General features: G+C 47.6%; 2 protein-coding genes across 8 annotated transcripts in view; one reads left to right on the top strand and one right to left on the bottom strand.

Annotated features, from left to right (window-relative positions):
• PEBP4 (phosphatidylethanolamine binding protein 4) overlaps positions 1-23,897 on the bottom strand; it is a 226,533-nt gene extending 202,636 nt beyond the window's left edge. The window contains exon 1 of one of the 7 annotated variants that reach the window (XM_065584527.1): positions 23,773-23,897. In XM_065584527.1, the coding sequence (XP_065440599.1) occupies positions 23,773-23,799 (27 nt within the window). In that variant the 5' untranslated portion in view covers positions 23,800-23,897. Of the gene's footprint in view, positions 1-79; positions 362-3,551; positions 3,695-19,681; positions 19,906-19,940; positions 19,986-21,973; positions 22,096-23,772 lie in introns of those variants that run through there. The other 6 variants (XM_065584533.1, XM_065584534.1, XM_065584532.1 and 3 more) reach the window with 6 other exon arrangements.
• RHOBTB2 (Rho related BTB domain containing 2) overlaps positions 21,986-27,249 on the top strand; it is a 34,293-nt gene continuing 29,029 nt past the window's right edge. The window contains exon 1 of the mRNA XM_024105582.3: positions 21,986-22,105. The gene's annotated coding sequence lies outside the window, so the exon portion shown is untranslated. The remainder of the gene's footprint in view (positions 22,106-27,249) is intronic.

Below are 27,249 nucleotides of genomic sequence, written 5' to 3'. Positions count from 1 at the left end.
TGCAAGTCCCACTTAAGCATGAGTCCATCTTTCCTGCTGGACTTCCTGCTACTTCTTTTCCCTTCTCTGGAGCACCTACCTCTGTTTCTGCCTCTCTTGGTTGCTCCCTAATTCAGGAATAGCCAACAGGGAGAGGAAATTGCCCTTCCACAGCCCCCTCTCCCGAAGCAGGTCATAGTCTCCCCCTCGTCCCCCAAATCTGTGCAGTTTACCTGGAGCTGAAGAATCAGGCCAGGCTGGAGCAGGGAACTTATCTGCTTCAAGCAGGCGGATAAACACTGCAGCTGGCTGGACTTTGTAACCCTCAGTCAATCCTCATGCCCAGCCAGAGTGACAGATGGCAGGTGCCAGGGCGGGAAAGTGAGAGGAGCAGGGAAGCAGGAGCTGAAGCCGAATGGGTTTTGCAACTGTCAGTCATCTCAGACTTGACAGTTAGAGGCAGGTTCCAATTCTGGCTCCCCATTCTCGGGGGGGGGGGGGGGGGCGGCGCACAATGGAGCATTTGTTGGGGGTTAGTTGATATGCTTCCTTCTGGGAAGATCTTGACATTGGAGGGAGTGGTCCTTGATCTCCAGCTGAAGAAACTGGGAGGGTGCATTTTAGGTTGCCATGGAGATGGTTTCTTCAGTAGGAGAGCAGAGGGTGAGACTGGAAGCCAGGGATGGGAGAGAGAATATACCAGGAGAGGCAAATAGCCAAGAGAAAAAAGGCGGCTGCTAACTCCTAAGTGAGAGACCAGTCTGGGGTGACCAGGGGTTTTGTAGGTGCTGTCCCGCAGTTCAATATGCACCTCGTATTTTATGTGCTACCACTTCTATAGGGCTTTTCATGAGAGGATCCAATAGTGCTTTACAAATACTCACCTACCTCACTGGCGGGAGCATGGAGAAGGGGGTTGTGTTAGCAGAAATGGAAACATGGAGAGGTTAAGATACTGATCCAAGGCAGTGTAACATGTGGGAGAGCAGGAATAGAATCCAGGAATCTCAACGCCCAGTCCCAGAGCTCTGAGAGACCCCGCTCTTGGCAAATCCTGGATTGCAGTTCCTTCGCTAAAGTTGCTAGACTAGTGGGTCTCAAACGTTTGTACTAGTGACCCCTTTCACATAGCAAGCCGAGTACAACCCCCGCCTTATAAATATATTAAAAAAGTGTTTTTAATTTAACACCATTATAAATGCTGGAGGCAAAGCAGGGGTTGGGTGGAAGCTGACAGGTTGGTGCCTCCCCCACCCCATGTAATAACCTCCCGACCCCTAGTTTGAGAACCCCTGCGCTAGACAATCCCAGATCCCCCATTTATATAAATCCCAAACTCAGCCCAGGTTTGAGCAAACCCTATTCCCATCTCCATAGGTTGTGAAAAGGCTTTAGGCATACATTCTAAGACAGGCAAATGCTGGGGCACCCACCTTAATTTCAGAGGGTGCAAGTCTACAAAGAACCAGAAGAGTGGATCTCTGCACAGCTCTGAATTACTACACCCCCTAGTGACTGCCTCCAAGTTAAGTGGGAAGGATCCAGCCATGAAACGTTCATTTGTAGGATGCACCAGGCAATAAAGACGGCTGGCTAATTAATTCTGGCTGTCATTCCCAGCGGATAGTGTTTTTGCTTATACGTATTACAACACATGCTCCATCGTAACATAATAGTTACGGACATGCAGAGAGGGCACGGGCAAGTGAGAATGCCACTATCATCAACAGAAGAGGAACCAGGAATGTAATGGGAGCCATCCTCAGGTTTGGGAGTAATCGCACAGCGTTCCCACGTTCAGGGATGGGCAAGCCCTATAATTAGAGCCCTGATCCTGCAAACACCAATTCAGGTGAGTAATTCTTTTCCCACGGAAGTCAAGGCACCTGCTTGCATGACTGCAGAGCCAGGCCTTACATTCTCATCCTCTACTGTAATCCAGGAGTTAACGATTTCAAGAGCTCCACATTCCCCAGTATAACTGGTGGAATGACGAATGAGGTCAGTGGTAGCTGCATGTGCTGATCAAGGGAAATTCTAGCCCCATGGCACGAAGCTCGTGACTTCGCACCGCTTGCTACGTGGCTGTGAGCCACCAAATCTCTCCTTATTACTTGAGGTGAGCAAGATAGCTGGCAGCATACATTTCGCCTTTCCCACTGCTAAGAGAAGCACACAGTTCCATTCCCCATTTTGACAGGTCTCTCCTTTTGAGAGATGGAGAAACCCAGTTAGGGTAACCAACAATGCTGCCAATACCCACTTGAGATTAGCGCAGGGGACACTCACATGGCCTTGAACTTGGATTGTGCATGCTCCTGCAAGGAACACTTGGGTCATTCAGTGCTCTGCCTTCTGTAGGCCCAGGCTTCCATCCTCCTTGCTGGCATCTTCTCTAACTCACTTCAGAATTTCTGCAGTGGTGACACTTGAGAAATTCCCTAGAGAGTTTGTCCCACTTGCTCAATGGCTTAGAACCTGGTTCCTGGTAGATGGAATCCCTTTATTGTAACAGGTCATAAAGGAGTTCTTCGCATCCTCCTAGGCATCCACTGTAACATTTACTGCAGTGCGTACTCACATTGGGATCCACCCCACAGCACCCAGTCTGGGTCAGCCAGCACCAGGAGCTTGGACAGTGGCACTTGGTCTACAGTGGGGGGTTTGCACCAGTGGTAACCCATAGTATATACACTGGTATAGCATGTCAAGAGGGGCTTGCATTGGGCAACTCCTGGTACCAGTCACTTTTACACCACAGCAGTGCATAGGGTTACCATATTTTGAGCCTCCAAAAGGAGGACACTCCATGGGGCCCCAGCCCCGCCCCCCGCCCCACCCCAACTCCGCCCCTTCCCCAAAGTCCCTGCCCCAACTCCGCCCCCTCCCCTGCTTCCCGCGAACATTTGATTTGCGGGAAGCCTGAAGCAGGTAAGAGGGGTGTGGGGGGAGGAGGCGCGGACCAGTCTGGCCCCTCTGGCGTCTCCAGCCTGGGTCGGCTCGGGCCCTGGGGTGCCGGCCCCGGGGTGCCGGCCCCGGGCCCGGCCGAGCACCCCGGCCCGCCCAGCACTGCCGATCCCCGGTCCGGCCCCCGGCCAAGCACCCCCTGGCCCGGCACCGCCGGCCCCCGGCCCAGCCCGCCACCGCCGGCCCGCATGTCCCGATTTTCCCGGACATGTCCAGCTTTTTGGGATTTCCCCCCAGACGGGGATTTGGAGCCCAAAAAGCCGGACATGCCCGGGAAAATCCGGATGTATGGTAACCCTAGCAGTGCATCTACACTAGGATTTGCATTGGAGTGTGTGTCTGCATCCCCCCGCTGCCATTGTGTCAAGGTTTACAGAGTACGTATCCATACTTCCCACGCGTGACAAGCGGTCACTGCACTCCTGGAGACATTTCAGTAAAGGGCAGGAACATGAATTAAATCTTGGATCCCCTTTAAGGAAGGCATCATTGCTTCGCAGATGAGGAACGCCAAGGTTACACACACTCCAATCGTGTCCTTTCTGATTGCTAATCCACTCGCTGCTTTTCACCCCCCAAGATACCCCCTGCATCACAATAAATACCTGTTGGTGCTGCTCACATTGGGCCCTTCACTTGCTTTTGATACGGTGACGTAGCATCTGTTGGGCTCCCGCCTCCCCGCACGGCCTATTGTTTACTATATAAAGTGCATTTGCCAGGCGTGGCTTTGAGCCGGAGCAAGGCTCTGGGCACCATTCTGCAGCAAGTCAAGACTGGCTTGCAAACAGGCACGCTCAGGGAGGTGCTTACCAGAGAGGAGGAGAGCAGGATACACACACACTGTCAGCCACTTCCATCATGGATAGTTATGAAACACAATATGAGCAAAGGGATAGGAGGATGGGCAAGGGGCAAACAGAGTTCCCTTAGTGACTGCGTAGGCAGACTGAGCAGTTGAGAACAAGCCTTTTTGCTATATCTGGTGTAAGATGAACTTGGGTGTTAGCCCTAAAAACTATTTGCAGAGTAATTCTAATGATCTTAGGACTCTCGCAGAGAGCAGAGCTGTAATGACAGCAAGGACGCCATGCCCACCACTGCTGAGTGGAGCCTGCTACAGGCATGAAGTCACATTGCAAAGCTAAGTACAGCGGCTTCTATGTTCATTTGCAAGGTCAAATGACCATCAGCCAGCACGACCCACCTCCCTGAAGGCTTAAAGCCAATAGACAGTTTGCTTTCTAGATACATGCCTGGTAAAGGGAGATTCAGAATGCACAGACACAATATTGTCCGGCAATGAAGCAAACAACAGTACTTCGGCCTGTCTACAACATCTTTCTTTACAGATGCTTTAGGCCTCTGAGACAGTGAGGAAATAGCAGAAGAACTGTGCAAATAGTTGATTTTTGGTTCACTGGCCAAACAAACCAAAAAGTCACCCAAAAAGACAACAATCTGATCTGAAACAAAACACACAAAACAAAAATATAATTTCTCAGCAAAATAGAGCCAACTGAAATATTTTGAACTAGGATTTTTCCCCCTCATTAAAAACACCAGTTTTTCAAAAACCTGGAAGTTATGTGGCAAACTGATGGCTCATTTGTGCCATTAGTGAAACTATCAACATTTTTTGTTTACTAAAACCCCGGTTTGTCAGTAAGTGAAAAAATGCATAACTGCTCCAATAGTGGTTTCAGTAATCTTCCTGGTGAGGGTTCCCCCAAGTAAAATATTGATCCATTTTGAGAAGAGCTGGTTGGAACATTTTCGCCTAAGTGACATACAGCTTCAATGAAGCAGTGTAATACTTTCACCGGGAAGGTTTGGTTTTTGTTGTGAGGGGTGGGTGAGAGAATGAACGAAAATGAACCCACACTAACTGGGTGGCAACTGCACTAGCCTGTGATGTGGCAAACCCAGATTCAAGTCTCTGATTTGGAGTGATCTGGGAAGGGGGTTGGGGGGGAAGCCACCCTTTGCTCTAAATCAGGCACAGTGGGGATTCACCCAGCTATAGAGTGACACACACCAGTTTTGATCCCAGCAACAGAGTTTGACCTGCAACATTTTTTTTTTTTTTTTAAACATTGAGTGGCTGCAGTAGACAGCCACCAACTTTTTGGAGAAGGCAAGTTTTCTTCTCTTTCTCAAAAGCACTATGCATGCCATTGATACTACATAAATAAAAGACCCATTTTACAGCTACATAAAGAAGCAGCGCAGAAGGAGTAAGAGATCTGTTTAACATCACTCAACAAGACGGGATCAGTCTGAGGGCAGGATGCAGCACTATGCTTTAATCCAGTGATGTGCTGGAGGAGACTCTTGTTTACTTTGATGCTAGAATCTTGAGGAAAAGTTGAATAGTTCTCATGCTTTCAGTCACCCCCTTCTGAATACTGTCAAATCAATCACCTCCACCTGATATGATGCATCCATTTACTTCTGAAGAGTATATATTTTGCCTTTTAGATATGCCATGTGTCAGACCTCTTCCATTCCACCTGGTCCTCCACCCACTCACACTGGTATGAGTAAGAAGGAATCATGCCAAGGGAGTTTCCTTGGTGCAACAAGAGGCGAGTTGAAAAATAAGGCTCTCTTCCCCTCCTCCCATCAGATCACAAACAGTTGTCTGATCATGACATTCAGTATGCTTCCCAAGAACAAAAGCAAACATTCCAGCCAGTGGCACTTCCTGGTGGTTTGTTTGCTCAGAAGAAGTGTCAGCACGACTGAGATCTCCAGGCCCCTGCGTCGGGAACCCAGGGCATTGGCTAGTGCTTTTCCTTTTGGTTTTCTTGGTGCTTCAATAAATATGGGAAGATATGCAACTTCTCTTAAGGCTTTAAGGATACAATTAAAGTAGTGTCAGGTCCTATGCCTGCTGCTTCTGACATCCCTCTGCTATTTTTTGTTCTCCAAAAGTCCTTGCACACAAGAGAAGGGTAAATTGACTAATCCTACAGAGTAAACAGTGAAACTAACTAACTACAAAGTACACAGACAAGAAAAATATTTTCTCCTGCTTGGAACCTCTGCCAGGTACAAGTAACCCTCAGGGTGACTAACACATGGTAAGGCATTTTGATACAGAACTGCCATTTTTAGTGGATTGTGATCCTTTAATTTGAATTCAAAGAATCCAGAACAGGTGCTGCAGCAGCAAAACATCAGGTCATTGGCCTATCCAGACCAGTAATGGATTTCCAGGGTACCTGATGCTTTAGAAAGCACACCCCCAGAACACACAAGACCAGTTGTGCATTAGAGGGAAAGGAGATTCCATCCATGCCAGCTTGCATCCTGGATGGCACAATGGCTAGGGTGCTAGCTAGGGACTTTGGGAAAATGGGCTCTGTTCCACTGCAGAAAAATAGTCTTGTGAAATATTTTGATTTTTTTTTTTTTTTTTTTTTTGGACAGGAACATGTCATTTTTGTTAAGGATCAAAACAAATCACTTTGACTCCTGTTCTGATCCTGTTGAAACATTTGACTTTACTTTGTCTTGAATTCAGTATTACTAATTTTAATATGTCAATATACAAGAGAATAGGTGTTACCATTAAACATTTGTTTCCAAATCAAAACAAATTTCAGAATTTCTATTAATGAAAATTTGACTTTTCATTCCAATTCAGAACAAAAGCAAGATTCAAAATATTGGATCTCCCCAGGGGACAGAGATTTAGTTCTCCAATCAGCTCTAGTTTAAGATTAACCAGCACTATTTAAAATCTAGAAATATTTGCCTCCCTGACTTCCCCAGGCAGTGATTTTCCATACTGTGTGAAGTTATTTCATGGAGTCTAAATTTACCTGCAGTAAATTTTACGCAGTGACCTCTATTCTCATAAGATGCAAGATGTTAATTGCCTGCAGAGAGAAAGGATGTCAGAGCAACTAAATATCTCTGGCCCCAAGACACAGGAACCCAGAGCACTGGCTGGTGCTTTTCTTTTCAGTTTATTTGGTCATTCAATAAAGAGAAATTATGTATCTCCCCAGAAGACTGGGGGGGGGAAGGGGGGAAGGGGAGAGAAGGTTTATGTTCCTTTACCAGTGCAGAGCAAAGAAAGGTGTACAGTTTCTCATGGCATCATTTAACAACCTCTCCTACTGTTTAATATAACATGGCAAATATTTTAAAAAATGTTGGCAGTAAGACATACAACCACGGATGGATTTAGAGGCAGGCGAACACCCAGGGTGCCAAGCTTGGGGGGTTCTGGGCTCGGGGAGGAGGTGGTGTTTTTGTTGTTAGTGACAAAAGGGAAGATAGAATGTTTGAAGTAACATGTTTCAGGTATTCTGTATGTGGATTCATTTTCCTCAAACCTCCTAGAATGTTGTCAGCCATGCCCTCGCGAGTACCAGGGGTGGGGTGTCACCAGTCAGGCTTATGTGACAGGGATAAATCATGCATGCAAACCTTGCATCCACGTTGTGAGATGGGCTACAAATGCAATCAAAAATAAGGTATTGAAATGTTTAACAAATGGAGGGGGGTGCCAAAGACACTCCTTGCCTGGGGTGCCATTTGGTCTACGGCCAGCTCTGCATACTGAGATTGCAAAATTGCAACTAAACAGCATGGCTTCTTTTGATACCTTAGTAAGGCTGTTTGGTCCAAACACAGCAGCAGGAGACTGGGGCTCTGTTCCGGGCTCTAACACTAGTTTGCTGTTTGGTTTGGGAAACTGCAGTACAGAGCTGAGATGCTGATAATTCCCCTTTCCTTCTAGGGTGAGCAGATGTCCCGATTTTATAGGGACCGTCCCAATTTTGGGTTGTTTTTTTTCTTATATAGGCTCCTATTACCCACAACGCCCTGTCCCAATTTTTCACACTTGCTGTCTGGTCACCCTATCTCCTTCAGATGACTGACAATCATCTTGATCTTTGCAAGGGAGGCAAGATAGCAGTGCAGGTTCAGTAATAGAACATACTTAGTCCTAGATCAGAAGATCCAGTGAAGAACCTAAAGTTACAGGGAACTTCGCACAGCAATACAGCAATCAACATATGCTGGTGGTACTGATACGCCTATGTTTGAGCAATGCAGGAAAGCAGCAGTTTCCTGGTCTTCCTGTAATTCTCAGCAGAGCAAGGATTGGATTTAGAGCAACAAAACAAAACCAATACATCACAGTGCATCCATTATCAGCCTCTACTTTGGGCTGCTAGAACTGAACTTGCAAGGGCAGGGGCCTTGGCAAGGGAGTTTTCTATCTGCCCCAATCAGAGCCCAGGTCTTGCCATTTTTTTAGGTCATATTCAAGAAGCAGTTCTCTGAGCTGGCTTTTCCGTGGCAGCAGGTAGAGGAGTTGCTTGCCTGTTCACCTGGGAAATTTCTCTCCTGGTTAGCAAAGCCCTATAGCTGCTGGCTCTTCGCTGTGCAGGGTGTCCACTCCCTATTTGGGATAGCAGGAGTTGATCTCCATGTGGCAGTCAGGTACTAGAGTGTCAGCGCCTACAAGTTTGAGCAATGGTGATCTCTGTCCAATAATGTAGACCACTTTGAATGTGTTTGGGGAACATCCAAATATTGTTATCCTCTCCTGTTTCCAGTAGATCACTAGCTGTAGAAGAGGCCATAGTATTTGATCCAACATCTTCTCTACCAGTTTCCTGCCCTACCACATCACACACTTTAAAGCTCTATTCAGAACATGAGCCAAAGAACTATGGCAATGGTTTAAGGTTCTGGACCATTCTGGGCTGGCAGGGTTCAATGGGAAGAATTTGCAGCACATAGGGTATGGACACTGCTCCCATAAATAGAGCAGTTGGGAATTTTCTGACAAGGTTTTTTCTCCCTTGAAAAATCCTTTAAATCAAAACTGCAGGAGAGGGTCGCTTCTGATCTTCAAAGTTTCAAAATTGTTGAAACATCCTATTTTATCATTTTTGAGACAAAGATTTTTTTTGGTTCAAAATGCCTTTCAAATTTTAGTGAATTTATGCTAAAAAGAGGTAAATTTAAAGGTTGAACTCAAAAGAAAAATGTTTCAGCTGACCTGCTCTGAATTTTTCACAAATTTAGTGAATCAATGTGAGTTTGATTTTTCATGCGGGTTTGGTATGGGGAAAGTTTCAGATGCTCAAAAGATATTGCAGGATGGCAAACAAACAGTTTTCCACCCACTTCTACTTATAATTTAAGTGGACTGGACAAGTATGTAACTAAGGACCCACACGTTGTACAATTTTGAATTATTCTTAAAAAGAACAGGAGTACTTGTGGCACCTTAGGGCTTGTCTATACTTACCGCGCTGGTTCGGCGGCAGGCAATCGAACTTCTGGGTTCGATTTATCGCGTCTAGTCTGGACGCGATAAATCGAACGCAGAAGTGCTCCCCGTCGACTCCGGTAATCCTGCTCGCCACGAGGAGTACGCGGAGTCGACGGGGGAGCCTGCCTGCCGGGTCTGGACGGCGGTAAGTTCGAACTAAGGTACGTCGACTTCAGCTACGTTATTCACGTAGCTGAAGTTGCGTACCTTAGTTCGATTTGGGGGTTTAGTGTAGACCAAGCCTTAGAGACTAACATTTATTAGAGCATAAGCTTTCGTGGGCTACTGCCCACTTCTTCGGATGCAAACTAGATACAATCAACTCAGGATTGAATAAGGACTGGGAATGGCTGAGCCATTACAAACATTGAATCTCTCTCCCCTTGTAAATATTCTCACACTTCTTATCAAACTGTCTGTACTGGGCTAGCTTGATTATCACTTCAAAAAAAAAAATTTCTCTTACTTAATTGGCCTCTCAGAGTTGGTAAGACAACTCCCACCTGTTCATGCTCTCTGTATGTGTGTATATATATATATATATATATATATATATATATATCCTCAATATATGTTCCACTCTATATGCATCCAAAGAAGTGGGCAGTAGCCCACGAAAGCTTATGCTCTAATAAATTTGTTAGTCTCTAAGGTGCCACAAGTACTCTGTTCTTTTTGAGGATACAGACTAACACGGCTGCTACTCTGAAACCTTGAATTATCCTTGTTACTTTTCTTGTTGGTATTGTTTTCATCATAGCAAGTAATTAAGAATGCAGGACTGGATAATTGGACTCTGGAGACATTATTAAGAGTTCTTAGTTCTCTAGCCATCTACCACTCTCTCGTACCTAGAAGTCATAATAGATTTTCATTACAAGATAGAATATTTACTACAAGACACAGCGCCAGACTCATTTGAGATTCATATTTGCTAAATGGGTCCCTTGAAGAATGATAGTAAGACCTTGGATTTTTGATAGAGTGTTTTGCCCCACACCCCATTAATTAAGGCTCTTTACTCCTTTAATGGTCCAGGAAAATATGCATTAAAAAGCACTTCTGGTTATTGAATGGAAAAGTTCCTATCTTGATGAAAATCTCGTTCAAGAGATCAGCAACATTATTTTAAAGCAGCATACAGTGGCAGCTTCGAAAACTCAAGGGAACATGAAGTGGGATGAATCTGAACGTGCGCAGAGAGGGAGCAATGGATTGTTCTACTAACCATAATTAGCAGGAGCCTGTATCTGGGTATCTGCAGCATTTATCAGATGGTTAGGAAAGCGACACAGGAGAGGTCTGGCAAACAAGCCATTTCTAGAAGCACTGCTTTGAGCTACAGCCATGATGTTTCAGGCATGGCACAAGATACACCGTCAGCCACTGGGCCAAAGCGCTCTCACATGTAAGAAAAAACACAGCATGTTACACAGATGGCAGCAGATTCACTGTATTAGCAGGCAACCAGTGTTAAGAGATTAACTGAAAGGATCTCTACCTGCCAGAGTTCAGGCTTCTGTCTGCACTGTTTGCCAACAGGCAGCTATGGTCAGTCACACTGGATTAAGGGCCAGCTATACATCACGGACCGGATCAGAGGTAGAGGCCTGGGCTGTAATGAGACAAGCAACCACTTCCGTGGCCCCACAAAGTCGTGGGACCTCCTTGTCAACCTTCTTCTAGCACAGGCCAAACTGGCCATCTACAAGACCAGGGAGAGGAGGTTGGCCAACAGGGTTTCCTGCAACTGTGGGGCCTATTTCCAAACCTCCGTCCGCTCACACATCCAGGCAGAGTTCCTCTGGGCGGCGCCCGCTGACTCCCATGACACCTTCGAGGAGTAGTGGGCTCTGTCTGCGGTTCTCTGCTCGGTGTCCCCGTCAGGTTCCCTTCGTTTAGCCCTGTGACCTCACTCTTGTCCCTGTTATCTCATTAGTTGTCCCCCGTACTTAATTGAGATACCAGACTTTGTGGATCCTCCCCTGAGGCTGGGGGAGGTCCTTTAGCAGTGGGCAGGCTTCCACTCACTCACTTCCCAAATCCCAACAGGACAAGCAACCACTTGAAGTTTGTCTTAAAGCCAATTTTACGTCATTAGCCGCGCTGAGAGAGGCACCAGCCATTTTCACCTCGGGTTCCCAGAGTGAGGTCCTCAGGCCCATTATAACCCAAGAAGCCCGGAAATGCTGCCTGTTGCCACCCTCTCCCTGTAACCACCAGGGGATGGAGCTGATCTCACAGGGGTTTATTGCTGGTGTACTTTAAAAGGAAGAAGCCGCAGCGATATCTATTTGTAACCCACACACCTTCTGGGGGTGGTGTTCTGTCCCCTCTAGTGGCACCGAGGCCACTTAGAGTTAAATGAGTCTGCTCTATAGCCTTAGCTAAGAAAAGCTCACTCATGCACTAAGCTTCAAAAGTCCCAGGTTCGATCCTGCTGGCTGATGACTGGGTCTGTTGGTGTTACAAGTGGAGGCTCGTCTGGGATTTCAACTGGGAAGTCTCTGAAGCTCGGGATACACTTCCTCAACTAGGGGAAGTATGTAACCCACCCACCTCCTGTCCCATCTAGTGGCACTGAAACCACTTAGAGAGAGAGATTGATGAGTCTGCTCCACAGCCTTTGCTAACAGCAAGTTAGCTTTTAGCTCATGCGGTAGCAGCTCACGCTTTAAGCACCAGAGGCCCCCCGGTTCGATCCTGCCCGCCAACAACCGGGGTCTGTCGGCGTTACATATTCACCTAGCAAACAAGGCGGGAGTACAAGCAGACATCACGGCTAGTTTATTTTTGCTAATGCTCAGTTAGGTCTAGTGGTCAGTGCAATGGGCAGGGACTGCCTCTTACTATGCATTTCTACCACACCCAGCACAATGGGGTTGAGGTCAGTGTTATGCAGGTCAGACCAGACAATCACAATGGTCCTTTTTTCCCTTAAAACAAAACAAAAAAACAATAAATACCCCAACCATGAAATCTTTCCTTGAGGCACTATTGAAATGGAGACAGATGGGAAATCTGTAATCTAGGATTCTGCTTCCTGCTCTGCCACTCCCTGAAGCCATAAATTCAGATTATAAACTCTTCAGGGAAGGGACTAATGTTCTGCACTTGTGCAATCCCTAGCATAAGGGGCACTAGATCTTGGCTGGTCCCTAGGCACTACCATAACAAACATGAATAATCTCAATTTCGAGGTACCATGGTCCCCCCATGTATAAAATGAAGATTGTGATACTTAACTGCCTTTGTAAGACACCTTGAGATCCTGGAGTGGAAGCAGAGAGCAAAGTAGCAGAACAGATCTGGCGCTACCTACGAGCTTCATGATTGTCCCTCTGCTACACAGAGGGAACAGATCCCCCTGCTCCAAACAGCACGAGCCCCTATCACTTAAAAGGAGACTCTCCCTCATCTGTTAGCACTGTAGGACCTTTGACAAACAAGCAGTTCTGAGGCCATCCAGTAGGGGCCAGTGATTCATAACGCCAGTCAATTCAATACACAGGCAAGTTAGGGCCTCAGGCTTCTGGCAAGGTGCCATAGAAGACTCCATCGTAGCAGAATCCCTCCACCCATTTGCTAGTCTAGTCCCTTAAAATGGCCTTGTCTGCACAAGGCCTTTTAGGGATCTCTCCCACTGTGCAGCCTTTCTGCAGGCAGCGCTGGCATTAACAGGGCTCAGGTGGCTTCTGGCATTTTTCACTACAATACAAGAGCAGAAGGATCACTGGTCCTCCACTCTATGGCTCTCACTGTCACAATCTTTCCCCAAGAGAATCTAGCACAGACCCAGCCACAGAGCCAACAATCCATCTGAAGTGACACACTATAAACAATCCAGCTCCTTCACCTGCCCCACATTTTGCAGCCTATTGCGTGTGCCAAAGTACTGCACGCTCAGCAGCAGGGCTGTCTGCCCTCTCCTCCCTGCACTCACTCCAGCCCCGTAATCATTGCCCCATTCATGAACTCCCCTCCCAGAAGTCACGCCTGGCACTTACATGCCGGATGGCCCATTTTGGGAGGGTCACATGACTGCTCAGGTATGCATGACAAGTTCTCTTCAGAGACAAGATGCGTGAGGTAATATCTTTTATTGGACCAACTTCTGTTCTCTTGAGCTAAGCGAGGAGAGGTGACCTTGGAATCTTGAATCGCCTGGAGTTAATAGCACTGAAACGCAGCGTGTTAGAGCTACTGATTCTGTCACCGGCATTACATAAAGACACCTGACCAAACCCACCCTGCTGCAACCACATGCACATTGTGACAGCACCTGCCTGGGCTGCGCTTTCCAGCTGCAGCTCTTCCGGGGGGGGGGGGCGGGGGGGGGAAGAGAAGGTCTTCTATTCCGGGAATAGTGTTTTCATTTGACCTATATTAAGTACATACATTTTGCAGTCACAAGGTAGATGCAGAGAACACAGGGCTATATGATAGCCTTGGTTTTCAGTGCCAGGCCGCAGCTCTGAAGCCTGACACATTGCGGCATGATCCCAGCAGGGAGAAAAGACACTACTGAGCCCCTTTGACCTACCATGACATCACTCAACACACATTACTCAGGACCATGCCCAGTTACTTACATGTTACTGATACACATGTCTCTCTAGCCACCCCTGTCTCATTTGTTCCCCCTTTTAATGTAGAGCTTAAATCCCAAGATGAAAAAGGACCCTTTTGATCACAAGCAGACCGCTCCACCAGCATTGCTCCCGGAGCATTCCTAGGTCCAGAAATCACTTCCCAAGCACAGGAAGCAATTCTCTGAACTCTAATCAAAGGCATTTTGACAGGACAGCAGCGCGTTGGGAGGCAAGGGGGTGGTGTTGAGCTAAGAGCAGCGTCCAGTTGCAGAACCTTGCATCATCTTGATACGTGAATCTGCCCCATGGGACCAGTTCAGAAGGAGTGGGGCTTGCTGGGACTCAGGAGATCTGGGTTCTATTCCCAGTTCTGCCACTGGCCTACTGTTACTTCCATCTGTTTCTCCCCCTCCCTGCACTGGCCCGTAAACTCTTCAGGACAGGCTCTCTATCACTACGGCTGTACCGCCCCTAGCACAATGGAGCCCCTCCATCTTGATTGTGGACTCTAGGCACTAGTGTAATGCTTATTAGTAATGAATATTTGTATTTACATTCAGCCTCTCCCCAAGCAAAGCAGGATTCCATCCCCTTGGTGGGAAGGCCCTGGGGCCAGTTCTTCTCAAGCTGTTTCCCTTGCCACACATTACGTAAGGTAAACGATGGCCACGTTCTCAGATCTGACTCAGAGATGTGAAGCTCAGCTTAAGTCACATGCGGGCTGCTACCCAGAGGCACCTGCACCACAGCTTGTGCCCTGGAATGAGAGACGGGCATTCCCATCTCAGTCTCACCGGTGTGTAACTCATTGACACAAACACAGCCCCAGGGAGCATGAAGCACTTCCACATCACCTCCACATTCAGCCCCAGAGGCTCCAAAGCCAGGCTACCGGCCTGCACACAGATAAGGATGCTCCAAGGCAAGCCACCAAGCATCCTCCCCTTTGGACACTGCTCACAGTCCCAGAAACCAGGCACCCCCTGCTCACAGACAGCTGCATGCACTGTTCTCCATGAACACTTCCCACCCCAAGGAGCACAGATCTGACTCAGTGTTCACTGTTAACCTTTTTGATCCTCAGTGGCTTTGACAGTCATCAACATCCCGCTGGGAACCCAGAGACAGGCGCTGCTCAAGACCAAGCCAAGGGGCTTCCTACCCTCCCTGTGACTAGCTCAGGGCTTGCCTACACCGTGAGTTGTGCTGGTTTAAGTTAAAGATCTCTGGAAAAGAAAAAGCCCGAACTGGTGCCAACCTCTAGTGTATAAGCTTTCGTGGGTAAAAACCTCACTTTTCTGTGAGGTTTTTACCCACAAAAGCTTATGCCCAAATAAATCTGTTAGTCTTTAAGGTGCCACCAGACTCCTTGTTGTTTTTGTAGATACACACTAACATGGCTACCCCCTGATACTTGACCTCTAGTGTAGGCACACTTAATCTAGATTAACCCTTGCCTCAGTAAATTACCAAATTCTGTTAAACCCAAAGGTTAAATCAGTTTAGGTGTGTTTACATTAGGGGCTTGCATAGATATAGATCAACTTAATTCCACTGGTGCAACTTTTCTAGTTTAGCCCAGACATTAGAACTCTAGTTCTGGACCGGAACTTGGATGCTCTACATAGCCGGATGTCATGGTGCCTCAGGACTGGTTTCTAGGTTAGAGGCACCATAGTATGCATACTCTCCCTAGCATGTTCTGTTTCTTTATGAACCCACAAGCAGTGCAAGCACTCAGGAGCCAGGGGGATGGGGGAGAAGTGGGAGAGGTTTGTGCAACAGAGCAGGAGCAGGGGCAGGAACAGGAAATGGGGATACACAGAAGACACCACCATGGCAAGCCTGTTTCTCCACAGGATTTGAAACATGGTGTGCACAGAGAGGGATGTTCTCTCTGCATCTCGCTTACCAGTTAGACATCCCTCCCACAGTGGCTTTGAATGCCATCAAGAAACAGACATGAACACAGTCCCTGGGGCTCTCAGCATAATGGAACAGGAAGATTTCAGCCCTATTTCTCTTCTGTTTCCAGCTTTAGCACTGAGGAAATGGACATCCCCATAGGCTTGGAGGCTGAGGCCTGGTTATCCACAGGTCAGGAACAGCATGTGGAAATTAATCTCCCCCCACATGCTACCTACCCCTCTGCTAGAGAGTAGCAACCCCACCCTAGACAGTTGGAAGTTCAGTCCCCACAGCTGATTGAGCTCCTACCCTCTCTGTAGAGACTGCACACAAGGGGACTACTGAACAGTGGTGATGGACAGCTTTCCTCTAGGGGAGGTCTTGGGAGCTTGTGCCTTTAAGAGCTGAGCTCACCAGACAGAGTCTGGGCAGGACACTCTGAACCTCTTGTTGTGCACAGCCCATTGGAACCAGACACCTGATAAAGTAAACACCCTCGCAAAAAAACTTTAAGCACGGAGTAACACTGAACACCATACTAGGAACTGGGCTGAGAACCACCAAGCTGGTTCACAGACAGGCCAAAAAGAGACAGTAAGGCATCAGCTTCTGGTCACTGCTGACCTGGTCGACAATTAGACCATTTGACACAGAGCATGAGCCCCATGAAGTTTCATTGGGCACCTTCTATCTTGGGGCCAGGTGGGAACTATTTAAAAGGGATAAACCCACCACATGCTTTGCTCTGCATTTGCACCCAGCTCCCCAACACACACATCATTCACCGCAGGAGCTCACACCCAGGCCTGGGAGCAGCCAGCTGATGAGCTACCAGGGTCTCCATAGCAGAATCCTGGAGGGCCTTGCCTCTCATAGGCAGAGCACAGTACTTACCTTCCACAAGCAATTTTTGCAGCTGCAGGAGGGCAAAGGGAGCCTCCTGCTCTCATTCCTGGGCCTTTTTATCTTTATGGCAACTCTTGAACCACTGCAGCATCAGCACCTGCGGTGAGAAGAGCTGAGCCTCTCCTACTGGGACCAGGCAATTAGAGGAGAACAGTCCATACAGACAGAACAGCAAGTCCCCTAGAATCCAACAGCCCAGTGTCTTTGGGGTCTCATGCACTAAAAAGCCCAGGCCCTATAAACACTGAGGAGCCCTTTAGTCTGGGGAGTTAAGTTAAGAGGCAGAAGGTTCCCCTAAGACAGGCACATAACTGTAACTTCTCCCTCTCACAGAGTGCTAGGATAATTACCCCACTCCCTACACCTGGCTCTGTCCAGCTACCTGCACTTATTGCCTGCAGCTGTGGGCTTCCCCATTCTCAGGGAGGCATTGTTAACCCTCTCCCTGCTGGCCCCTGGAAGCATCTTTAACCCTCTCCCTGCTGGCCCACTGTTGTGCCTTGTCAGAGCTGTAAAGGAGCCTGTGTATTAGGGCTAGTGAACCCCTTCCTTCTCTGCATAAGGGAGAAGGATGGGACGGGGAGGCCTTGCATGCTCATAGACTAGTGTCATATGATATAATTAATCAGTGTTCTGCCCCTACCTAGGAACTTGTTTTATGGCCTTTGTCTTTATTTGTGTCATAAGAATACAGCAATGGACAGAAATGTCACCCAGCACTGCAAAGCACTTTGCAAATATTAATAAATTAAGACTCAACCTTCTCCTGCTCTCCCAACTACTTGGAGGTAGGTAAGTATCCTTATCCCACCCCGACAACCCAATAATCCTCAGAAATTGTGGTGATGGGGGTGCTAGAAATACACAAATTGATATTTACAAGTAGGGATGCTGAAGCAAAGAGACGCTATTTGGCTTACTCCAAGTCACAAAGCAAATCAGTGGCCAAGCAAGGAACAGAACCCAGAGACCTGACTCCTACCCTAACCACTGACTCCCAGTTCCTCCTACTCTAGTCACGAGACCGCACTCCCCAGCTCAACCAGGAAACTATTCCCTAAGCTGTGAATGGAACCCAGGAGTCCTCACTAGCAGTCCTGCCTGCTCTACCCACTAGCTCACTCTCCTGTCCCCAACATGGGAAGTCCTGATTCCTGCTCTCCCCTGGTTCTAATCCACTGGACCCCACCCTTCTCTGAGAGCTGGGAAAGGAATTCAGGAGGCCTGACTCCCAATTCCCTGCTCTAGCCATTCGATCTCTGTTGCTCCAGGTGCACTTGGAAGGGGAGAAAATGGGAATTTAAGCACAAATCCCCTGGATGAAAATCAATAATCACGATCTGTCCAAAAATGCAACACTAGGAGGGATGGAACGTGTCACACTGCAAGAGAGAGCCCAATCACACAGCCATGTTTGCTTCAGTTCTGCACGCTTGCTGTTAGCTCCAGGAGGGAGCCCCCCTCTGAGCACCCTGTGAATTGTCCAACTCTCAGCCTCTGCAAACTGCTTGGCATGAGCCCTGCCCCCAATTCCAGCCACTGTGCTGGAGTCAAGTCTCTGTTACTCCAAATGCACTTGTCCACAGCCCCCTTCCCTGTGTGTTTAGTTTCAGCCTATAGAGCTCTTGGTCTGAAGGGGATTTCAAGGTGACTCCGGTTTTTACAGGGAGTCTGCTACCACTTCCTGCTCTTCCTTAAAAAGGCTGCTGCCTCACCGGAACCACTAGCCCTGCAACTGAACATGGGGTCACAACGGGTAAACCACAAGGGTGGAAAATCAAAGGGAAAACAAAGAAAACCCCCAAATGCTATTCTCTTGGCAGGAAGCCAGGATCCCAAGGCCCTGCGTCAGAACCAGTGACTGAATAAGATTTCCAATCAGTCTGAGTCACCGGAGAATTCAAACTGCCGGAGATTGCTCCGGAATACAGCACAACTGTTGGCCTTCTTATCTTCACCAGGGTAGGTCCATGGGTGATGGGTGGCCATGGTCCTGCTCCCATGCCCAAGCACTGAAAATCAGAGACCAAGGAGTAATAACACAGCACCTCGATGCAGTATTGCCAACTCCAAACGTTCAAAAATCACGAGTCAGGTTCGCCAAAAATCATGGGATTGGCTTTAAAATCATGAGATGATGTAAAAATACTAGATTTGGTGTTCTTTTTATTTGCCTTCTGCTTTTGGGGCCTTTAGGGTGCACCGGGGATCACATTTTGAAACTTTCTCCACAGCCACAAGGGCTAGAAACTTACTTTTTCTTTAAGGATGAAGACTGACATCATCACATCGCCGCTTGACTCCAGGAGCTGGGGCTTTAAAGAAAACAATCATTATCATGAGACTCATGACAGAGTCATGAGAATTGGGAGAGAAACCCTGGAGCTCACCAGACTGAAGAGATTTGGGATGGGGATTGACAGAAGGCCAGATGCCATAGCTCGTAGTGAGGCAGAGCGCCCCGGGCTTCAGTGGATTAAGAATCGGAGCCCTTAGGCTGCTTGCAGGAACTGGACCTGAGGGTGAGGCAGAGCTTGTTTCTGAGGCTGGCTAGTTTGCAGAAGGTAGAGCTGGCCCACAGGCCGAGATTGGGCTGTTTGCAGGGGCTGCAGTGGGCACAGGGGCTGAGGACAGGCAGGCTGTAGTGACTGCAGCTGGGGCACTGGGCTGAGGCTAGGTAGTTTGAATGGGCAGGAATCAGCACAGGGGCTGTAGCTGGGGCCCCAGGGCTGATGCCAAGCAGTTTGCAGAGGCCGAGGTTAGACGATCTGCAGGTTGCTCAGAGGAGAACTCCCTTCTGGAGCTAGCAGCAAGCGTGTAGACAGTGCCGGACTGAAGCAAACATGGCTGTGTGCCTGGGCTCTCTCTTGCAGTACAACACTTCCCACCCCTCTGATGGTTGCAGTTTTGGGCAGATCATGATCATGGAGTTTCATGGTTAAATTCCCATCTTCTCGCCCTCAAGTTCGTTGCCACTTGGACGTGAAAACGGCGTGTTGCCTCCTGTGAGAACATACTGTACCTGTGACTAAGCACCAGGTGATTGCCCAGCACACCGGGCCAGCGAGGCCCCAGGGCACGGCAGCATCTCAATTAGAAGGTGAGGTAATAGTTGCACCAGCAGAAAACAACCTGCATTTGTCCAGTGGCGGCGCATTTCTGCCTGCTGTCCATTGAATCAGTGGCAACCTATGTCCTCATTTGACACCGATAATTTATGGAGCTGTCCCCGTTGTTCTGGTGTGATGGTCACAGACAGACCCAGGCATTGGCAAGTATACCTCTGTGTCCGACTGGCTTCTCAAAATCATGCGCGGTCTCTGCCGGAAGCTACACTCTAGCTGACTGTCATGGTTACTGCGAAAAAATTAAATATTAGAAGTGAAACCTGCCACCTAAGGGAAGGAGGGTCTCACAGTCACGACTAACTCAGTGAACACCTGAGAGCAATGGACATCCATGGAGCCAGCATCATATACTGTCAGGACCAGGTGCCAGCTTGAGGATTTGCAAAGACAATAAAACCCCAAGAAAAGTCTCTGAATAGGGGACACCCTGGGGTAAGAAACCATAGTCTGTAACTGTATAAATGAAGAGGTGAGGACCCAAGATTTTATCCATTAGAGAGGAGAGACTGCCAGCCGAGGCATCTCATGAAAGGTAAATCCCTGCTCTCTGGACTGGACAAGCTCTGTAAGGACTGACCATTGGGTGAGAAATGCCTTATTAGACAGGAAAGTAACTTGTTAATAAGGATAGGTTATAGATTACCTTTGTTTCTTTGACCTGTAACCTTATGTTTCCAAATCCTTACACTTGCTTTTATTTTGTATCTTAAGTGCTATTAAATAAACTTCAGTGCCTTGAACTAAGATGTGCGTTGAACTGAAGCGAAACTAGTAAACTGGGGTGCACTGCTCCCACAGAGGCAGCGGATCCGTGTGTCTTACAGGTGACCAGAAGGTGAGGCCCTCGAGAATAGCAAAGTGGGGTGTGCTAATTGCTAGTTTGCAGAAGAATAGAGTGGGGCTTGCAGAGCCTGTGTTGCCAGTTGCCGGTGGCTGGGGAGAGTTTCCCTGGGGAGGGCACAGACAGGGTTCCTTCCTGCTGTGAATGAGTGGTGGTGATTCACCCCAGACATTTCGGTTAACACAAAGTGTCACAATTGGTTCTTAGAAATTTCCCATCACATTCCTGTCTTGCACTGATCTGATAACTACCCATTCCCCATTATCTTATTATCACCTCCTGGTTCCCACTGACTCATCAGCATCTCTCTGTTCCCACTGACTCACCCTCCCCTTTCCATTACCTGGCCAACGGTCACCTCTCCATGCCCCTGGACTTGGATGCATTAGCCTCAGCACCTAGAGCATGCGAGGTGAGAACAGAACCAGAACAAGGCAGAATGTGCCTTTGGGGGGCGAGGGCTTTGGGGATAGCGGGCACTGAGTGCAGGGAGTGCACTCTTCACCTAAGGTCTTGAGAGCATGTGTCCATTACAGTTCCCATGGTGTTAGAATATGAGTGTCAACAAGGGCTGATTCCATACATTTCCCCTGTTGGATACTGTGTTCCTTTTCATTTCATGTCCTGAAAGGGATGCTTTTGAACAACTGCCCTGTTCTGTTCCAGAGGTGGTGATCTTTCAGTTGTAGGTGAAATGATGTACTTTGTAGGATCAGTCAGTACAGTTTGTAAAGCACTGTGGGATCCTATTGGATCTAATCTGTTCATCTATCCTGCCTTCCGTACTATCCATCCATCCAGATTATATCTACCTATCCATCCCTCTTGCTTTCCCCTCTCTTTCTATCTAGAAGCAGTTGTGCCTAATGGCTAGACCACTGGACTGGGATTCAGGAGACCTGGGTTCTATTCCTTGGTCTGCTTGGTGACTTTGGGCAAGTCACTTTGCCTCTCTGTGCCTCACTTTCCCCCTCTGTAAAATGGGTATCATGATACTGATCACCTTTGTAAAAGGCTTTAAGAGCTACTGATAAGCATTATGTAAGAGCTATCATCTATCTCTAGCCCTATATAAGCATAATATCAGTTTCTCTCTCCCATTGTTTTTCTCCCTTTCTTTGTCCCATCCCGTCCCCCTAGATGTGATCTTCAATGCAGGAAAAGAGCAGGCTGTAAACCTCTGAGCTGGATTGAATGCCTATAAGTGGAAAATTCCTTTCTGTTGAGCGTAGATTCCGGCTCAACAGGTTTGGTTCCCAGCACTATTTTTTTCGTTTGATTCAAAAACTCATCCCTAGGGCATTTGTTCAGATCACATGGGCAGATGTATAAGAATGGAACTTACCTGCTCAGGCTAGTTAGTACTTCAAGGACCTGGGAGATCCTACCAGCTGTTCCTTGGACACAGGAAGACGGAGTGGAAGAGCGGAGAGAACGTACAGCCTCGTGCGTTAAGGCAACAAGAATCAGCACACAGGTAGGAGTGCCGGTGCATTGCTTGGCTCTGAACCTTGGTCGCTGCTTTTAATGATTCTGCCTTCCTTTTTGCTGATGGTTCACCTGTATTTAAGGGGCCGATCCTGCTCCATACTTAAATAAATGGGAGTTCTGAGATGGAATTCAGCAGGAGTTAGGTCTTTCACTTGACTGGGGTGGGGTGGAGTGGAGGGGCCTATGGTGCATCCTCCAACCACAAACTGATTCCTGGAGGGCATGTGGAAGGGAGGTGTTTCTTTCTGGTAAAGCTACGTTCCGCATGGATAGAAGTGCCTCTTTAAAAGTGCTGGTGTGCATGGGGTGAAGGGACTTCTAGTAGTTCATATGCCTGTGATGCGGATTCTGATGTACTGACCCGATCCTTCGCTCCCATTGACTTCTGTGAGGGCTCAGCACCTTGCAAGATAGGCCTCTTGATGAGATTTGATCTGTTTGTGTATTCAGGGCCCGTATGCTCCATGTGCAGGTTAATATGTGTGGAATACTGGCAATACTTTTGATTCAGGGAGTTCCCTCATTTTTATCAGGATGCTAAGGGCGCTGCATAGAGAACAGGCATCAGATACAATCACCCCTGAACAATGCAAAGGGAGCAGATATGGACTGGGACACTGGGTCCAAACACCCCAGATTCTGAGGAAATTCTAACCTCTCTGGAATGGGATGAACCTGACAACTGATTCTGAGAAATTCAGAGTCCATTGCCAGGTTCTGTGGCTTGGTCCTAGCTCCCTATCTGATAATAATACTCATCTCTTAGAGTCAGTAGATCTCAAATTGCTTTAGAAAAGTGGCTATCATTATCCCAGTGTTATAGATGGGGAAACTGAGGCACGGACTGGGGCTGTGACTTGCTCAAAGCCACTCAGTGAGACAGGAATAGAAACCAAGCATCCCAACCCCTCATCCAGTGTCTTACCCACTGGCTACATTTCACCCAGCAGTTAAATCAGTTAAAAAAAAACTGTTAGAAGTATCAGGGCTGTCTTAGCTCTGAGTCTCCAGGAAAGATGATCTAGTGAGTAGGGCACTGGATGGGGGCTCAAGACCTGGGTTTGATTCTGGTTCAGCCACAAACTTTCTGTGTGACCCTGAGTAAGTCACTTAATCTCCCCTGTGCCTCAATTTGCCAGCTGTAAAAGGGGGTGACACTTCCCTATCTCCCAGGGATGTTGAGAGGATGAAATCCATTGATCATTGCAAGGTGCTCAGATACTATGGTGATAAGAGCCATATAAGACAGGCAGCTAATGATGTCATCCCTTGAATTTGGAGATGATAAGTTCTGGTCCTGCTCACCCTACCCTGGGGAGCAGGAGAAAATCTCCAGCACTATCCGGAAGGGGAGGGAGAGGGTATGTTACAAACCTGAAGCCAGTGAGCCCAGGGAAATGTTTAGTAGCAAATGCTAAGAGGGCTCCCGGGCTTGTAGTCCAACAGGGAATTTTAAAAGATAATTTGAAAAGAAATATTTGAAATCCTTCAGTAGCCCTCAAATTGTGCAGATTATTCACTAAAAGGTGTAGCCAATTGTTTGACTGCACTCGCAGTTCGTTCTTAAAAATGCTCAAGAGATCAAATAACCTCACTTAGACAAATGTATTGTCTAAAGAAAAACAGTACACTATGAAAAGAAGACATACATACCTCCTCTGGGAAGCAAATTCTCACCATGTGTTCTCCTTCCACAGGAGGTGTGCTTCCAAGATAGGCATTTCAGCTAGTCGTATTTATAGGATGGCTTCACAAATTACAAAACTTTTTAACGTCACTAAAATCCAACCCACCAGTTCGGAAGAGTTGCTTAGCTTCTGGTCTTGCTGTGTACTTTTCTTATCTCTGATTTGGACACTGCATTCCAAACCATTTGTGCGTGGAGGTACATCCCAACCTGTGCTCGGACACACCATTCATGCATCTTGGCTTTCACAGGCTTCCTGTTTTCTAATGCCAAAGCTTGACTTCAGCTTTGCAAAGTGTTGTGGGATACTTGACATGGGTGAGCAGAACTGTGGGGAGAGCATAATGCATTCAGTTAACATCACATCCCAACACTTAGATATTTATATTAATACTGTGCACATAAATACCTATTAATATGGCATATACTATGCCTAACCTGTATGTATTGGCTAACAATATTGGACCTGATCCTTATCCTATGGGAGTCTTTCCATGGATTTTCAATGGCAGCAGAAGCAGGCCAGTTTGTAGCCTATCTAACTACAAGATATTACCATTACCCTCATCCTCCATTGCCTCCTATTGTTTGTTATACTCACTTGTTGCCCCTTGTCTTGGTTTATATTGTAAGCTCTTTGGGGCAGAACCATGCCTCCCTATGTGTCTCTAGTCTAGGGGGGTATAGCCCTATGGCCCTGATTTAGAATAGGCCTTATAGAACTAAAGTGGTTAATTGATTATTATTATACCTAAAAAGTGCCTCCATTTTTGTGTGTGTTTGTTTTTACAAATAATAAGGCATTCAACTTAACAAATGCAGTACATGTCTTAAAACCATTCATTCCCTTTTCCCTCCAAAATCCAGCCAACAGCCCTGATGCGCTTTGGCTTTTGAGGCAGAGGAGATGGTTTAATGTCCCCCTCAGCTTTTCCCACCACCAGCTCTGTCACGGGATCATAGCCGTTAGAGCCAGAGAGCTTTCTGGGTAGGTCTACACTGCAATTAAACACCCATGGCTGGCCCGTGTCAGCAGGACTGGGTCCCAGAGCTCAGGCTCCAGCCCAAGCCTGAATGTCTGCACTGCCATTTTACAGCCCGAGTCAGGGACACTGGCCAGCCATGGGTGTTTAATTGTAGTGTGAACATGTCTTCTGAATCTGTGCCTGCCTTCGATGGGAACTGCAGGTGCTCAGCACCCCTCAGGCGATGGCAGGGGGGAGAAGGAAAGTAAGGGACGTTATCTGGAACATTCAGAAGCAAACTGGAAGAAGGATTCTCTTCAGAGGCAGCTCTTCTTACCCTGCTTTCATTTCCTCTGCACATCTCTCCCCACAACCCTCTCGGCTTTTATTGCTATTGGAGACAGTTGCTTGGAAACAGAAGCTTCATTTTTCTTCTTCTTTATATGTGAATTTAACGCTGGGGACACGTGCCCCAACGAGAGCCCTAGAGAACGAAGTCCTCGATGTGTCCACAGAGCAGGGAGCGGGGTAAGGAGCCTCACACGCCCACCCTGGGAATTCAGTATCCATTCAAGTCTTGGCCTCAAGAAGGGGGCCAGCTAAGGTGGTCTTGACTGGGATTTAAAAGGGGCAGCCCCCCATCAGCCAGGACGAGTCGCAGTAAGGGAAACCCTGCTAAGTCCCTGCTGGGTGCATGAGGGAAACTGGAGCTGGCGTTGGAACAAGCAGAGGTTTCGCAGAGGCAGCCACTCCGTTATCTGTCAAGCCTGTAAATGAAAAAAAGAGTTAAGAGTTTCAGGCCTCAGCTAGACAGAGCCCAGGTTACAGAGTATGAGGCAGTGCTGAGTTCTCACCCCAGGAAGACACTGACTCCCTCTGAGGCCTTATATTATTATTACTGAAGCGCCTGGAGGCTCCCACTGGGATCAGAGCCTTGTACATACACACGCTAAGAGACAGCCCCTTCCCTGAAGAGCTTGCAGTCTAAATAGACAGAGGAAAGCAATGGTATTATTTTTTCCTTTAACCAATGGGATTTGGCCAAGGTCACATAGTGAGTCCAGAGAGTGGCAGTACCAGGAATAGAACCCAGAGCCCCAACCCAGTACCTTTCCTTTCCCCTCTCTGGGCCTCAGTTTCCCCCAGCTGTAAAAAGCAAGGAGGAGGATAACCATATTTAGCTGCCTCACAGATGCTTTGTGTGAATTAATTCATTGCCAAGCATTTTGCAGATGAAAAATGTGAGGTACCACTGGCAATATTATCCTCCTATTTTTGTGCCGCTCTCCCCAGCAATAAAAAGCCCAGGGAGACAGAAAAGCAGAGACCACGGGACACGCTATTATAAGCAGAACGGTCTCCAAATAGAAAGCTTTTCACAGTTTTTTATAAGACGTCAGCAGCTCTTAATACTGCATGAAGCTATGAATACTGTATGAAGCGGCAGTTCAGTGGGGAGTCAGGCCTGTAAATGTTTCATACCGGCAGCTGCAGCTCTCCCTGCAGGCTCCAAGTTTGTCGTGCATGCTCAGAACCAGGCCGGGGCTGGTGGCAGAACACAGCCATACAGCCGCAATTTGCATGATGCTGTATAAAGAACCACTTCTTAATTGGTCATTTCAGACTCAAGCCTGCTCCCACATTGGCCTAGGATTTGGCCAATCCACTTCCCCAGGGCCACGGGTTTTTGGTCTCAATACTGGAGTAACTAGGTGGAATTCTCTGGCCTGTGTTATGTAGAAGGTCAGATGGTCTGTTGGTCCCTTCTGGCCTTAAACCCTAAGAATCTGTCAATGGACCTATGAAATTCCACCCCAGTATGAATGAAAGTATGAGCTACACACTGGGGCAAAGTCATGAAACCTGCACTGACATAGGACCATATTCAGTCCTTGACCTGAGTAGGTGCAAATCCTGCTGAATCAGGGTTAAAGTAATGACTGGATTTGACCCTGGGCTTGCTGGGTACGTTAAAAAGGGGCCGGCTGCTTTATCTTACATCCTTCCATTAGGTGCTTTTCCGGCTACACCTCCCATCAGTGTGAAAAGCACACCCATTTTGCACACCCATTAAATGATAAACTGGTGCAAATCACCTGATTTTGCCACTGACACCCATGTCCTGATCAGCTCATGCTCTGTGCGTCTTTAATACTATGGACGAGGCCCCAACCAAAGTCAGAGCCCCATTGTGCTAGGCACTGTGCATATCCATAGTGAGCATATGGAGAAGGTGGAAACTTCTGGATCATTTTTATGAAAAATATCCCCACTCACTTTTGTATTGTTGCCTCCTGGGATAGAAGGGGTTACTGTCTTTCCTCAGACAGGGAAATCAGAGATGGGTGTTGGGCACTTAGGTATGTCTGGGTTGGTCGGAATGTGCTATCAAGAACTAGAGGCAATGTGGGTGAGGTAATATCTTTTATTGAACCAATTTCTGTTGGTGAGAGAGACAAGCTTTCGAGCTGATACAGA

This window comes from Chrysemys picta, chromosome 2 (genome assembly GCF_011386835.1).
Source record: "Chrysemys picta bellii isolate R12L10 chromosome 2, ASM1138683v2, whole genome shotgun sequence".
Classification (NCBI taxonomy): domain Eukaryota; kingdom Metazoa; phylum Chordata; order Testudines; family Emydidae; genus Chrysemys; species Chrysemys picta.
The sequence above is the reverse complement of the archived record's forward strand: the minus strand, read 5'-3'. Positions and strand labels throughout refer to the sequence as shown.